This window comes from Coregonus clupeaformis, chromosome 27 (genome assembly GCF_020615455.1).
Source record: "Coregonus clupeaformis isolate EN_2021a chromosome 27, ASM2061545v1, whole genome shotgun sequence".
NCBI classification, from domain to species: Eukaryota; Metazoa; Chordata; class Actinopteri; order Salmoniformes; family Salmonidae; genus Coregonus; species Coregonus clupeaformis.
This window is the reverse complement of record NC_059218.1, coordinates 6,081,192-6,096,388: the sequence shown is the minus strand read 5'-3', so window position 1 is coordinate 6,096,388 and position 15,197 is coordinate 6,081,192. Positions and strand designations below refer to the sequence as shown.

Below are 15,197 nucleotides of genomic sequence, written 5' to 3'. Positions count from 1 at the left end.
AAGGGTAAAGAACATCTAGCCGCTCGAGAGCACCCTTACCTGCTCGATCTATAAATTAAGTCTCCGTAATCTAGCACGGGTAGGATGGTCATCTGAATCAGGGATAGTTTGGCAGCTGGGGTGAAAGAGGAGCGAATACGTTGGCCTTCCGAGAGCAGCTGGTGTTGGAAATGGCTGAATTGGGGGGCCCAAAGCAACCATTACAAGACCCCCCACTCAAGGTGAGCGCCACTATCCAACACACATGCCATAAGACAAAAGATAGAACTGCAAGCATTAAACAAAACACAGGGGGGGAAAAGGGTCAAATGCCAGATCTTCTGTCCTAAATGCCAGTTCGCTTTTTGTTTCTTGGCAGAGAGGGACTGCTTCAAAAGACTTTCATGACATGCAAAAGCTACGGTGAAAGTGAAATGTAATCATCTACACCTGGGATATAAAATGAACACGAATGCAATTTTTAAATAGTTCAGCTTCTTTCTATTTTTGAACCTTTTTTGGTGAAGGACACGTGTGTAACCAAGTTTCTGTTTGATAAGACATTTGTATATTTTTTTATGTATATCTGCTGCTTTTTATATTGTTTTTGTAAACAGTTCATTTGTATGTGGGATCAATACATTGCATATGCCTAGGCTAAACGTTCAGGCACTTTGGAGAGGTTGAAAAAAAAACAACAACACTTGGATATCACCTGTATGTCCCCCGACACCACCACAATGTTTGAGAGAGGTTGGTGAAATTTCGTTTTTATAGTGAACAATAACTTTCAGGAATATCCGGTGTACAAAAAAAACAGTGCAACTACCACAGTCGGAAACTTGAATGTACCCTGGATACCCCATAACACCACCACAATGTTTGAGTGAGGTTGATATGGTAGAAATTTTGTTTTTATACTGAACAAATAGCATTTAGGGATTGCAAATATGTAATAGCACTGGAATTATCTAATTTACCGACATATGGCACTCTGGAGAGGTTTAGGGGCACTTGGAAACGTCCTGTGACCACACCTGACACCACTTACTAAAACATCTGCCCATTTCTAGTTGTTAGGTCCATCAATCCCATTTTTATTTCTGATATTGTTCACATGTTGTGGAAGCCATCTGATGTGTTTCCAGCTCTGGGAATCAATAATTCACTTATAGCTTGTCAATGAAAGAGGACTTCCAAAATAGAAAATACATTATTTTGTGTGTACTTGATCTTGTGTATTCTTAACTATGTAACTCCTATCAATCTTCTGATCATTTCCTCATAATCTCCCAGATGTCTTCTTTCCAAATATACCAAGTTTTGGCATGTCAGAATCATGTAATTACACATGAATAGCAGTTACTTTTGGGTATGTCTATTTAGGACAGAAACCTACATTTTGCCATTACTTTTAAGAGGTTAAATCACATCAGGAGACCACTTGAGGTCTGAATGAAAGAAATAATAATAAAATCGTAGAAAGTTAGATTTTTTAGTGTAGTTACCCTTTAATTCAAGCGCACTAGCCAGAGACCGTTGTTTGGTTAGCAATGTTTCTGTAGCGCTCAATGTTTCTGTAGCGCTCAAAAAAAAAAATGTGATTGCAAAGCTCGCAAAACAAATGGCCACTGGATTGATAAAAAAAATTATGATATCGTTCTGCCAGGTAGGCTACTTTATAGTTAACATTTAAATTGCACAGGTTTTTGGGAACCTTTCCATCTACCTGAAGAATGTTGGCATTACAGACAAACGCGCACACACAGGAGGGGCATTCCTGTGCCGTTGCTTCTTCAGAAAGTTGAAGGAAAATACAAATCACTGATGCATTTAGTCCTAATAATAGATTTTATATAGCGCTTTTCATTAAAACAATTTTGTCGCTTTAAAAAACAAAAACAGATGGCAGATTGAGTGATTGGCTTCCACAGCTTCAGATAAGGCTATGATCATTATTATGATTATGAATAATTATGATAATCTTGAGCAAATTAATTGTTTTAATAGGTTCAATACATTTAGTTGATTTCCTAAGTAGTTCAATACATTTTAATATATTGTTGAATTCTGTTTTAAAATGTCTGGATTCTGTGATTCCGCCCGCAACATGGATTTTATAGGCTGGCAACTTCTAGTTTCAGAGAGATAACTCATCGGTAGTAGCAGCTTGAGCATGCCCAAATGTTCATACACAAGCTAAAAATTATAAAAAATACACAGGGTTAAAAAAAACGATGAACGCATTAATAAACATACTGAGAAAACAGACACAGAAACCAAACACTTACAGATACAATAGCCGTTCAGTGGGATGTAGCCTGCCTATCTCTCTCAGCTTTGGGTACTGGACCATGATGATGGATGGCTGAGGAGATATCTTGACCTCAGGTATCTGGCACAGCAAACTTACCCTAGATGTATTACCAAGTGTAATCAAATCTGTTTGTTTACATTAAAAGGTGTACAGTCATGGTCAAAGGTTTTGAGAATGACAAGTATTAGTCTTCACAAAGTTTGCTGCTTCAGTGTTATGAGATATTTTTGTCAGATGTTACACTGAAGTATAATTACAAGCATTCCATAACATTTACATTTACGTCATTTAGCAGACGCTCTTATCCAGAGCGACTTACAAATAGGTACAAAAAGGACTTTATTGACAATTACATTAAGTTTATGCAAAGAGTCAATATTTGCAGTGTTGACCCTTCTTTTTCAAGACCTCTGCAATCCGCCCTGGCATGCTGTCAATTAACTTCTGGGCCACATCCTGAATGATGGCAGCCCATTCTTGCACAATCAATGCTTGGAGTTTGTCCGAATTTGTGGGGTTTTCTTTGTCCACCCGCCTCTTGAGGATCGACCACAAGTTCTCAATGGGATTAAGGTCTGGGGAGTTTCCTGGCCATGGACCCAAAATGTCAATGTTTTGTTCTCCGAGCCACTTAGTTATCACTGTTGCCTTATGGCAAGGTACTCCATCATGCTGGAAAAGGCATTGGTCGTCACCAAACTGTTCTTGGATGGTTGGGAGAAGTTGCTCTCTGAGGATGTGTTGGTACCATTCTTTATTCATGGCTGTGTTCTTAGGCAAAATTGAGTGAGCCCACTCCCTTGGCTGAGAAGCAACCCCACGCATGAATGGTCTCAGGATGCTTTACTGCTGGCATAACACAGGACTGATGGTAGCGCTCACCTTGTCTTCTCCGGACAAGCTTTTTTCCAGATGCCCCAAACTATCGGAAAGGGGATTCATCAGAGAAAATGACTTTACCCCAGTCCTCAGCAGTCCAATCCTTGTACCTTTTGCAGAATATCAGTCTGTCCCTGATGTTTTTCCTGGAGAGAAGTGGCTTCTTTGCTGCCCTTCTTGACACCAGGTCATCCTCCAAAAGTCTTTGCCTCACTGTGCGTGCAGATGCACTCACACCTGCCTGCTGCCATTCCTGAGCAAGCTCTGCACTGGTGGTGCCCCGATTCCGCAGCTGAATCAACTTTAGGAGACGGTCCTGGCACTTGCTGGACTTTCTTGGGCGCCCTGATGCCTTCTTCACAACAATTGAACCTCTCTCCTTGAAGTTCTTGATGATCCGATAAATGGTTGATTTAGGTGCAATCTTACTAGCAGCAATATCCTTGCCCGTGAAGCCCTTTTTGTGCAAAGCAATGAAGACAGCACGTGTTTCCTTGCAGGTAACCATGGTTAACAGAGGAAGAACAATGATTTCAAGCACCACCCTCCTTTTAAAGCTTCCAGTCTGTTATTCTAACTCAATCAGCATGACAGAGTGATCTGCAGCCTTGTCCTTGTCAACACTCTCACCTCTCCTTTTGTGGCAGGGCAAAGAGGGTCTTTGCAATTAATTGCAATTCATCTGATCACTCATTACATTCTGGAGTATATGCAATTGCCATCATCAAAACTGAGGCAGCAGACTGTGAAAATGTGTGTGTGTCATTCTACACACAATACCCCATGATGACAAAGCAAAAACAGGTTTTTAGACATTATAGCAAATGTATGAAAAATAAACTGAAATATCACATTTACATAAGTATTCAGACCCTTTACTCAGTACTTTGTTGAAGCATCTTTGGCAGTGATTACAGCCTCGAGTCCTCTTGGGTATGATGCTACAAGCTTGGCACAACTGTATTTGGGGAGTTTCTCCCATTGTTCTCTGCAGATCCTCTCAAGCTCTGTCAGGTTGGATGGGGAGTGTCTATTTTCACGTCTCTCCAGAGATGTTCGATTGGGTTCAAGTCCGGGCTCTGGCTGGGCCACTCAAGGATATTCAGAGACTTGTACCTTTGCCTCTCCTGCGTTGTCTTGGCTGCGTGCTTAGGGTCATTGTCCTGTTGGAAGGTGAACCTTCGCCCCCAGTCGGAGGTCCTGAGCAGGTTTTCATCAAGGATCTCTCTGTACTTAGCTCCGTTCATCTTTGCCTCGATCCTGACTAATCTCCCAGTCCCTGCCGCTGAAAAACATCCCCACAGCATGATGCTGCCACAACGTTTCATCGTAAGGATGGTGCCAGGTTTCCTCCAGACGTGACGCTTGGCATTCAGGCCAAAGAGTTCAATCTTGGTTTCCCATTAGCTGTTGCTGCTTTTGCAACAGCAAATGGGGATCCTAATGAAATAACCAAAATCAGACCAGAGAATCTTGTTTCTCATTGTCTGAGAGTCCTTTAGGTGCCTTTTGGCAAACTCCAATCAGGCTGTCATGTGCAATTTACTGAGAAGAGGTTTCCGTCTGGCCACTCTACCATAAAGGCCTGCAGAGATGGTTGTCCTTCTGGAAGGTTCTCCCATCTCCACAGAGGAACTCTGGAGCTCTGTCAGGGTGACCATCGGGTTCTTGGTCACCTCCCTGATAAAGGCCCTTCTCCGATTGCTCAGTTTGGCCGGGCAGCCAGCTCTAGGAAGAGTCTTGGTAGTTCCAAACTTCCTCCATTTAAGAATGATGGAGGCCAGTGTTCTTGGGGACCTTCAATGCTGCAGACACTTCTTGGTACCCTTCCCCAGATCTGTGCCTTGACACAATCCTGTCTCGGAGCTCTACGGACAATTCCTTCGACCTCATGGCTTGGTTTCTCCTCTGACATGCACTTATATAGACAAGTGTGTGCCTTTCCAAATCATGGCCAATCAATTGAATTTACCACAGGTGGACTCCTATGAAGTTGTAGAAACATCTCAAGGATGATCAATGGAAACAGGATGCACCTGAGCTCAATGTCGAGTCTTATAGCAAAGGGTTTTCAAACATTTCAGCTTTGTCATTATGGGGTAGTGTGTGTAAATTGATGAGGAAAAAAATTAATTGAATCCATTTTAGAATAAGGCTGTAACGTAACAAAATGTGAAGGGGTCTGAACACTTTCCGAATGCACTTTACACAAACATTTCAAAAGTATGTGGACACCTGCTTGTCAAACATCTCATTCCAAAATTATGGGCATTAATATGGAGGTGGTTCCCCCTTTGCTGCTATAACAGCCTCCACTCTTCTGGGAAGGCTTTCCACTAGATGTTGGAACATTGCTGTGGGGACTTGCTTCTATTCAGCCACAAGAGCATTAGTGAGGTCGGGGACTGATGTTGGGCAATTAGGCCTGGCTCGCTGTCGCCGTTCCAATTCATCCCAAAGGTGTCCGATGGGGTTGAGGTCAGGGCTCTATGCAGGCCAGTAAAGTTCTTCCACAACGATCTCAACAAACCATTTCTGCATGGACCTCGCTTTGGGCACGGGGGCATTGTCATGCTGAAACAGGAAAGGGCCTTCCCCAAACTGTTGCCACAAAGTTGGAAGCAGAGAATCGTCTAGAATGTCATTGTATGCTGTAGCATTAAGATTTCCCTTCACTGGAACTAAGGGGCCTAGCCAGAACCATGAAAAACAGCCCCAGACAATTATTTCTCCACCACCAAACTTTACAGTTGGCACTACGCATTGGGGCAGGTAGCATTCTCCTGGCATCCGCCAAACCCAGATTAGTTCTGTCTGCCAGATGGTGAAGCGTGATTCATCACTCTAGAGAACGCATTTCCACTGCTCCAGAGTCCAATGGAGACTAGTTTTACACCACTCCAGCTGACACTTGGCATTGCGCATGGTGATCTTAGGCTTGTGTGCGGCTGCTCGGCAATGGAAACCAATTTCATGAAGCTACCGACGAACAGCTCGTGCTGACGTTGCTTCCAGGGGAAGTTTGGAACTCGGTAGTGAGTGTTGCAACCGAGGACAGATGATTTTTACGCGCTACAGCACTAGGCGGTCCCATTCAGTATGAAAATGTATGCACTCACTAACTGTAAGTCGCTCTGGATAAGAGCTAAATGACTAAAATGTAAAATTCTGTGAGCTTGTGTGGCCTAGCACTTTGCGCCTGAGCCGTTGTTGCTCCTAGACGTTTCCACTTCACAATAACAGCACTAACAGTTGACCGGGGCAGCTCTAGCAGGGCAGAAATTTGACAAACTGACTTGTTGGAAAGGTGGCTTCCTATGACGGTGCCACGTTGATAGTCACTGAGCTCTTCAGTACGGGCTATTCTACTGCCAATGTGTGTCTATGGAGATTGCATGGCTGTGTGCTTGATTTTATACGCCTGTCAGCAACGGGTGTGGCTGAAATAGCCAAATCCACTAATTTAAAGGGGTGTCCACATACATTTGTATATATAGTGTATTAGTCTTGGCAAGCTCTTTTGGTAGCACGCTTGTTATAATATTTAGCTACCTAGCTAGCTTTGCAAACATTAGCTTAACTAGCCATGACAGGTGAAATGAAGAACGCAATCTGCTTTATCTCCTAAGGTATTGCACAAGTTGACTGCAGGTATTGACTTAAAAAGTAGCTACAAATATTCAAATGTATTGAAAAACTTCTAAAAACTAGTTTTGACAGTATTGAAAAACCATCCTGTGGCTTTTTCCAAATACCCTGGTATACAGTCTACCACCTCCGCAATTTAAAAAGACTTTTATTCAGTCTACTCAAAACAGTTGCGATTGAATTAAGTGATACGTTTTTATTATAAAAAAACTTATCATGACAAATACAGTGCCTTCAGAACGTAATCACACCCCTCTACTTTCTCAACATTTTGTAGTGTTACAAAGTGGGATTCAAATGGATTTGATCTACACAAAACACTCCAATGTCAAAGTAGAATCTTTTTAACAATTGTTAGAATTTATGAACAATAAAACACTTAACATATTGATTAGATAAGTATTCAACTCTGAGTCAATACATGTAAGAGTCACCTTTGGCAGCAATTACAGTTGTGAGTCTTTCTGGGTAAGTCTCTAAGAGCGTTCTACACCAGGATTGTTCAACATTTGCACATTATTTTCAAGATTCTTCAAGCTCTGTCAAATTGGTTGTTGATCATTGGTAGACAACTATTTTCAAGTCTTGACATAGATTTTCAAGTAGATTTAAGTCAAAACTGTAAAATCGGGCCACTCAGGAACATTCACTGTATTCTTGGTAAGTAACTCCAGTGTAGATTTGGCCTTGTGTTTTAGGTTATTGTCCTGCTGAAAGGTCTATTCATTTACATTTACATTTTAGTCATTTAGCAGACGCTCTTATCCAGAGTGACTTACAGGAGCAATTAGGGTTAAGTGCCTTGCTTAAGGGCACATCGACAGATTTTTCACCTAGTCGGCTCGGGGATTAGAACCAGCAACCTTTCGGTTACTGACACAACGCTCTTACCCACTAAGCTACCTGCCGCCCACCTCATCTCCCAGTGTCTGGTGGAAAGCAGACTAAACCAGGTTTTCCTTTAGGATTTTGCCTGTACTTAGCTCCATTACGTTTCTTTTTTTATCATGAAAATCTCCACATTCCTTAACGATTACAAGCATACCCATAACATGATGCAGCCAATCCTATGCTTTAGCAGACACTCCCATCCAGAGCAACCCACAGGAGCAACCAGGGTCAAGCGCCCCGCCCAAGGGCACATCAACAGATCTCCCACCAAGTCAAATCGGGCACCCAAACCAGCGACCTCTCGGCCACCGGCCCAAGCTCCCAACCACAAGGCCACCAACCATCCGAGACCCCCCCACCCCGAAAAATCTCACCAACCCAACCTTCCCGCCAACAACCAACAAAAAGAACAAAAGAGAAAAAAGGGAACAAAAGAAACAAAACAATGAAAAAAAACTAAAGACATCAACGACAACAAAAATCAAAACAGCAAGGCCAACTGTATGTGTTTGAGTGCTTGTGTGTCCGTTTGAACTACTATGCTTGAAAATATGGAGAGTGATACTCAGTAATGTGTTGTATTGGATTTGCCCCAAATATAATACTTTGTATTCAGGACAAAAAGTGAATTGCTTTGACACATTTTTTGGAGTATTACTTTTAGTGCCTTGTTGCAAACAGGATGAATGTTTAAGAAATAAAAAAATATCCCTGCACAGGCTTCCTTCTTTTCACTCTGTCATTTAGGTTAATATTGTGGAGTAACTACAATGTTGTTGATCCATCCTCAGTTATCTCCTATCACTGCCATTAAATGCTAACTGTTTTAAAGTCACCATTGGCCTCAATGTGAAATCCCTGAGTGGTGTCCTTCCTCTCTGGCAACTGAGTTAGGAACAAAGCCTGTATCTTTGTAGTGTCTAGGTGTATTGATACACCATCCAAAGTGTAATTAATAACTTCACCATGCTCAAAAGGATATTCAATGTCTGCTATTTATTTTATTACCCATCTACCAATAGGTATTGGAAAACCTCCCTGGTCTTTGTGGTGGAATCTGTGTTTGTAATTCACTACTCGACTGAGGGACCTTACAGATAATTGTATGTGTGGGGTACAGAGATGAGGTAGTCTTTCAAAAAACATATTATGTGAGGGCGGCAGGTAGCTTAGTGGGTAAGAGCGTTGTGCCAGTAACCGAAAGGTCGCTGGTTCTAATCCCCGAGCCGACTAGGTGAAAAATCTGTCGATGTGCCCTTGAGCAAGGCACTTAACCCTAATTGCTCCTGTAAGTCGCTCTGGATAAGAACGTCTGCTAAATGACCAAAAATATATATATATAAAAAAAAATGTTTTTTATATATATAATATTTAAGCTTGCCATAAAGGGGTTGAATACTTATTGACTCAAGACATTTCAGCTTTTATTAATTTGTAAACATTTATAAAAATATAATTCCGATTTGACATTATGGGGTATTGTGTGTAGGCCAGTGACAAATAAAATACATTTAATCCATTTTAAATGCAGGCTGTAACAACTAAATGTGGAAAATGTCAAGGGGTGTGAATACTTTCTGAAGGCATATGTGACCTAATCCAGTGTATAAATAAACAGCGTAACAAAATGCAATGTCCAGTAGTAGATATATTAGAATGAGCTATGTAAAGAACACAGTATATGAATACAGTGTGAAAAACAGTATAAAAGACATGGTCCAGTGTTTACAGGGATACTTTGGGATTTTGGCAATGAGGTCCTTTATCTACTTCCCAATAGTCAGATGAATTTGTGGATATAATTTTTATGTTTCTGTGTCCAGTATGAAGAAAGTTAGAGGTAGTTTTGCGAGCATATGCTAACTGGCATTAGTCCATGGATATCTAATAACATGCCAGCAGATACCCATAGACTTCTAGTGATTGCGCTATTTTCCCAAACATTGGTGACCAAGAGGGGCATTCTTATTCAAAATACACCTGGTCTTAATGGCGTAATCTAAAGCATTGAACACATAGATAATCTCACTGCCGATAGGTACTTATCATAGTGGGTGGCCGTTCCTTCTCTTGCTAAAACAAAAGCAGTACCTGCTGCGTGCCGACCTGTTTACGACGAACCTGCCATTTCTACTTGTAGAATCGCAATGTGTGTCAGTGGCCAACAACTTGACTTTGAGCCAATCAGAGAGCACAAACCCCCATGTGGCGGAGCCAACAGAGGGCATTTTCTCCGTACATCCACGGTGTAAGTCGCTGCGAAATGGCATATTATTATATTATTAAATGTCATGAGCCAGTCATACTTCATATGCAATGTAGGCTATGAGATGGCAGCTAGCTAAGTGCACAGACGCAATGCACACAACACTAAATACTTCCCCCAAGATAGCTAAACACTGTAGCTATTATAGACATTATAATTAAATCACAATGGATTAGTTTCCATGAAACAGCTGCCTGTGTTAGCTGCCGACTTAGCTAGCTAGCTATGGACACTGCACTGTTGTGCTAGGTAGCGAATATGCTAACGTTACATAGCTAGCTAAACATTTGGCTATGGGCTGGCACTGACAGTATGCGATAATGGAGAGTGAATTAAATTGTTTCTTTGTCATCTTGCTAGGTAGTTATCTAGCTGTGGCCATCCAGCTAGTATTAACAAGGGCTTTCTTCAAAATAGCAACATTAGCGCAGCTAGCTAGTTAACGTTGGAATCTACACCAAACCTAAGCAACACACACGAACATGCATTGCCAAAACAATGCTACTGCCGCCTTCTGGTTTGGAGTATTTTAACAAGGCTGAGTTGCTGACGACTTCAAGGTCTTTGCTGTGTGAACACAAAAGAGATCGGCTGCCAACAAAGGCAAACGTTTGACAATCATACTGGTGTGTGAGCTATAAATGGTTGCCTCCACATCAATACTTAAAGACAATACTAGCCATTTAGATGGCACATAATTTGCCTTTAATAATGCCATGATCTGCAGCATAGGCCTTCAATTAAAAACATCGAATTTACAGCTAAAGTGGACAGACAAATGACCCCATTTCCAATTGCGAAAAATAGATAAATGACATGGATGGACATGTTATTTATCTGTCTACCTAATATTGGTCTGACTGGCACCACATGTTATCATACATAAAAAACAATGACTTAACTAGCTAATGTACAAAATTTGAAAACTTATTCTGGCACATATAAGTAGGGATTGCTAGCAGTTAGTTATAGCTGACAATGTGGGAAGATAAACCCTGATTTACAAAGGCCTTATTTAGCCAGCTAGCTAACGTTACTCTTAGGAAGCAGGTTATTATGATGGACAATCAAGATAACCTAACAAGCTAGCTAGGTAGCTAGCTAAACTATCTAGGTGTGTTGACTAGCTAGCTAGCTAGCTAGCTAGCTAGCAAGCCAGCTACGCACGTCATTACTAACAAAATAAAGATTGATGACTCAATAACATAGTTATTTCTCTCTTACTTGATAAAACACCGGGCGTGTCATAAATAGATCACAATGACAATAACAGTTGTCTGAAAAATATGACATTTTATGAATAAAGCCGGTGAGCTTTTCTGCTAACGTAGTCTGCCTAGCAAGTGTAAACTGGCTAGGTATGCTAACTAGTTACGCTCATAGGCTCCCTTTGTGTGCAACTGGCTAACGATATCTTTTTTTTTAAATACATAAATATGAATTTGACGAGGGGCTTACACGCTAGATAGCTAACTAAATAATATTATTTGGGTAGGAGTTGGCGAACTAACGTTAATTATATACAACCTTACACATTCGTCTACCTTGAATAACCATTTCCGTATGACCAATGAAATGCCAACAGACGAAAGGCTAAGTTATGTACCGTTAGCTAACTGACAGATAGCGAGCTAGCCCTGTTGACGCTACTGTACTTGGACCGTAGTTAGCTAGCTCACGAACACAATTTGAAAACAGGGCCATCTAATTCTAGCTAAGCAAAATAGTTTTATTTAGGAACGAAGTAGGTTGTTAACTATATCTATGTTTAAAAAAAAGTACATACAGCAATCAAGTCAGGCTGGTTAGCCAGCTCGCGCTATGCCTATGCGCACTCACCAAGAAGAGTAGCCTTGCTCCGCCATGTCACCGACGACAACAGTCAGTGGTGGGTTCCGCGACTGTAGAGATTCGGTTCCCTGTGGCCAAAAGGTAGGACCTTGTGGACAAAATTTCCGCCTTTACTTCAAGATGTATTTTTTAACAGTTACTATTTGATAACAACATGGCGATGTACCCCAGCCCCCATCTAGCGAACAGCTTCCAATCGAATGCCAATGATGGTTTGCTAGGTGGCCAAGACAAAGCGCCCCGAGAAAAACTGTATATTTCGTCAGTTTCGCGAGTGTCCTGCAGTCTCACTGCCCTTACAGGCCCGAGTATCAACTAATCCTATACTCGCTGTAAATCCATATTTAGGAGTGTTTTCTAGCGTCTATATTCATATATTCCCGAAGTCTGCACACTCGGCTGTAATGGATGCCGCGCGGACAGCTTTGTTTTCTATGGCAAGAGAGTCACGGGTACGCGCAATATCGCCCTTGCTAGAGAGGTTTTACGAGTAATTTGTGTGCAATGGAAACACTTGAACTGTGGTTGTATTCATTCCGCCAATTCTGTTGCGAAACGTTTCTTAAACGGAACGAAACTGGGAGGGACCTACCTGAATTTGTCCAATAGAAACAGCTAATTCTACACATTTTGCCATGGGACAAAGAGAAAAATGTGCAGCATACCTAATATCATGCTATTCTACACATTTTGCAATGAGGCTGAGAAAATGTTGCGTTTTTAAAGCTAATTTCCTGCTATTCTAAACCTTCTGCTACGAAAAGTCACTTCTGACAGCTGCATCCCATCTAATCTAGTCAAAACCCACTAGTTAGTTGGCAGTGACCACGTTTACATGCACACCAATATCCCGTTATTATTCGGGATACTCAAGTAGGCTATTCTGTTTTTGAGTTGACACATATAAACATCATATCCCATTTACAATAACCCGAAAAAAGCTTGTATCGCGGTTATGTGAAACCAGGATAGCATGCCTGGGATATGCTGATGTTAGACGGGATACTGTGGCATATAAAAATCTTATCCCGTTTACTGTTGTTTTTCGAGGTCTGCGCAGGCTCAGTTGTGCGTAGCTTTCTGTATAGCACTTTGTGACATCTGCTGATGTAAAAAGGGCTTTATAAATACATTTGACTGATTGATTGATTGATATCATGGGTGTTGTGCAGTCTATGGTGTTGTGTCATGGTGTTTTCATCTGATAAATCACTTCAAAAAGTAGGCTACCTGCGCAGTTCGATCCACCATAATAATTCAAAAATAATGTATTTTGCTGATACGCCAGTAAAGTTGTCTGTTTCGTTAAGGGACAGGGAGAAAACGCAATAACTTCAAAACAGTGGAAAGATGTGTCCTGTGCAAAATTTACAATGTCATCAGTTTGACCAGTTTTAGAAAATTAAAGCTAAGAAAACGATAAAACACGTTTCTGATAAGACTTCAGTTCATCTTGGGCGCATATTTTCTGTGGTTGAAATACTGTCTGCTTGCATAACAGAGTCAAATATGACACATTACACAAGCCTTTGCATTTTTTCAAGAGATGCTGAAAGAAATAAATCATATTTCTCCACTCCTGTTCCCGAGACAAAATTAACATTTGTTGTATCATTTTACTACAAGAAATGCATAATTCTGCAGGAGTTCATATTATATTGGCTACATGTGAGAGGTTATAGGACTACATCCATTGTCCATAGTTCAGTTACTATTCCATTGACCCATATGAACTTCAATTAGGAATATTTTGTTATTCACGGATTCAGGGATACTCGTGAAGGGGATATCAAAGCTGCACGTAAACAGTTTATCCTGAATACATTCTTAATCGGGATATAAACGACTATCTGGAGTACTGTGCGCATGTAAACGTGGTCACTGTTGCAGCAGCAGAGATACCACGTGATGGAATGCGCCTCAATAACGCTTGAACCATTTGATGTGACATTTTACTCTTCGTTAGTCAATTGCATTAACAAATACAATTTTAATGAATGCACACAACTATATACCTAGTATTGAGATTTTTTTTCAGTGGTGGTACCTCCAACTCCTGAGTGGCGCAGTGGTCTAAGGCACTGCATCGCAGTGCTAACTGTGCCACTAGAGATCCTGGTTCGAATCCAGGCTCTGTCGCAGCCGGCCGCGACCGGGAGACTCATGGGCGGCGCACAATTGGCCCAGCGTCGTCCAGGGTAGGGGAGGGAATGGCCGGCAGGGATGTAGCTCAGTTGATAGAGCATGGCGTTTGCAACGCCAGGGTTGTGGGTTTGATTCCCACGGGGGCCCAGTATAAAATATATATATATATATATATATCCCAAAAAAAAAAAAAATTACTAACTGTAAGTCGCTCTGGATAAGAGCGTCTGCTAAATGACTAAAATGTAATGTAAATGAGACAGTCATCTTTCTCTTCAAAGTAAGTGCACCATTCCAATGTAGTCAATTGAGTGAAAGTGAGACCGTAGAGAGCGCGACCCTACCAATGATGTGATAAGCATATTATGCTTTAGCTAATCCTTAATAAATAAGTATTTTCTATGATGATTAATGATCAATAGATGTTCAGATTATTGAAGAGGAAATTTAGCCTTGAACTAACTATTGAACTGCGGTAGGCAGCCCTTAATCATGACTCTCAGTTCCATTACATTACACATAAGAGAGTCAATCATTGGAGAAGTCAGTCATTGGACGAGAGTCAGTCATTGGAAATGAATGTACTTCTGGTATACCAAAATGCATTAGGTACTCCATAAGTACATTCATTTCCAATGGAACGCTGAATAAGTTTGCAGCATTGCGTTGCAGAGGCAGTTGTAGTGCGTTCTGTGTGGTGCATATGTTGGATGTATCAAACTGACGCTTTGAACACGCCGACTGTGTCATTGCGCAAAATAGTATGCAGCATCATCTAGATATGTGTGCAACAAAAGTTCAACATTCACCTTCTGTTCAACACTCACCTTCTGCTACCATTTCTGTCAACCCGTTACGCCTACAGTTTGACGCATATGTTCGATAAATCCAACGTATGCACCACACAGAACGCACTGCAACTGCCTCTGCAACGCAATGCTGCAAGGAAAACGCAGCGTTCCATTGGAAATGAATGTACTTCTGGTGTGCTAAAACGCAAAGCACAGTCGGTGTGTTTGAAGCGTCAGTGTATAGACGGCTTGACAGAAATGGTAGCAGAACGCGAATGTTGAACTTTTGTTGCACACATGTTCAGATGATGCTGCGTACCATTTTGCGCAAATACACAGTCGGTGTGTTCAAAGCGTCAGTTTGATACATCCAACATATGCACCACACAGAACGCACTACAACTGCCTCTGCAACGCAATGCTGCAAACT

General features: G+C 41.4%; 1 protein-coding gene across 4 annotated transcripts in view; it reads right to left on the bottom strand.

Annotated features, from left to right (window-relative positions):
- The window catches only part of LOC121541753 (signal peptide peptidase-like 3), a 39,713-nt gene extending 27,338 nt beyond the window's left edge, over positions 1-12,375 (bottom strand). Inside the window, exon 1 of one of the 4 annotated variants that reach the window (XM_041851033.2) lies at positions 11,820-12,375. In XM_041851033.2, coding sequence (XP_041706967.1) covers positions 11,820-11,845 — 26 coding nt within the window. In that variant the 5' untranslated portion in view covers positions 11,846-12,375. The remainder of the gene's footprint in view (positions 1-11,819) is intronic. The other 3 variants (XM_041851031.2, XM_041851034.2, XM_041851032.2) reach the window with 3 other exon arrangements.
- Between the last annotated feature and the right edge of the window lie 2,822 nt (positions 12,376-15,197).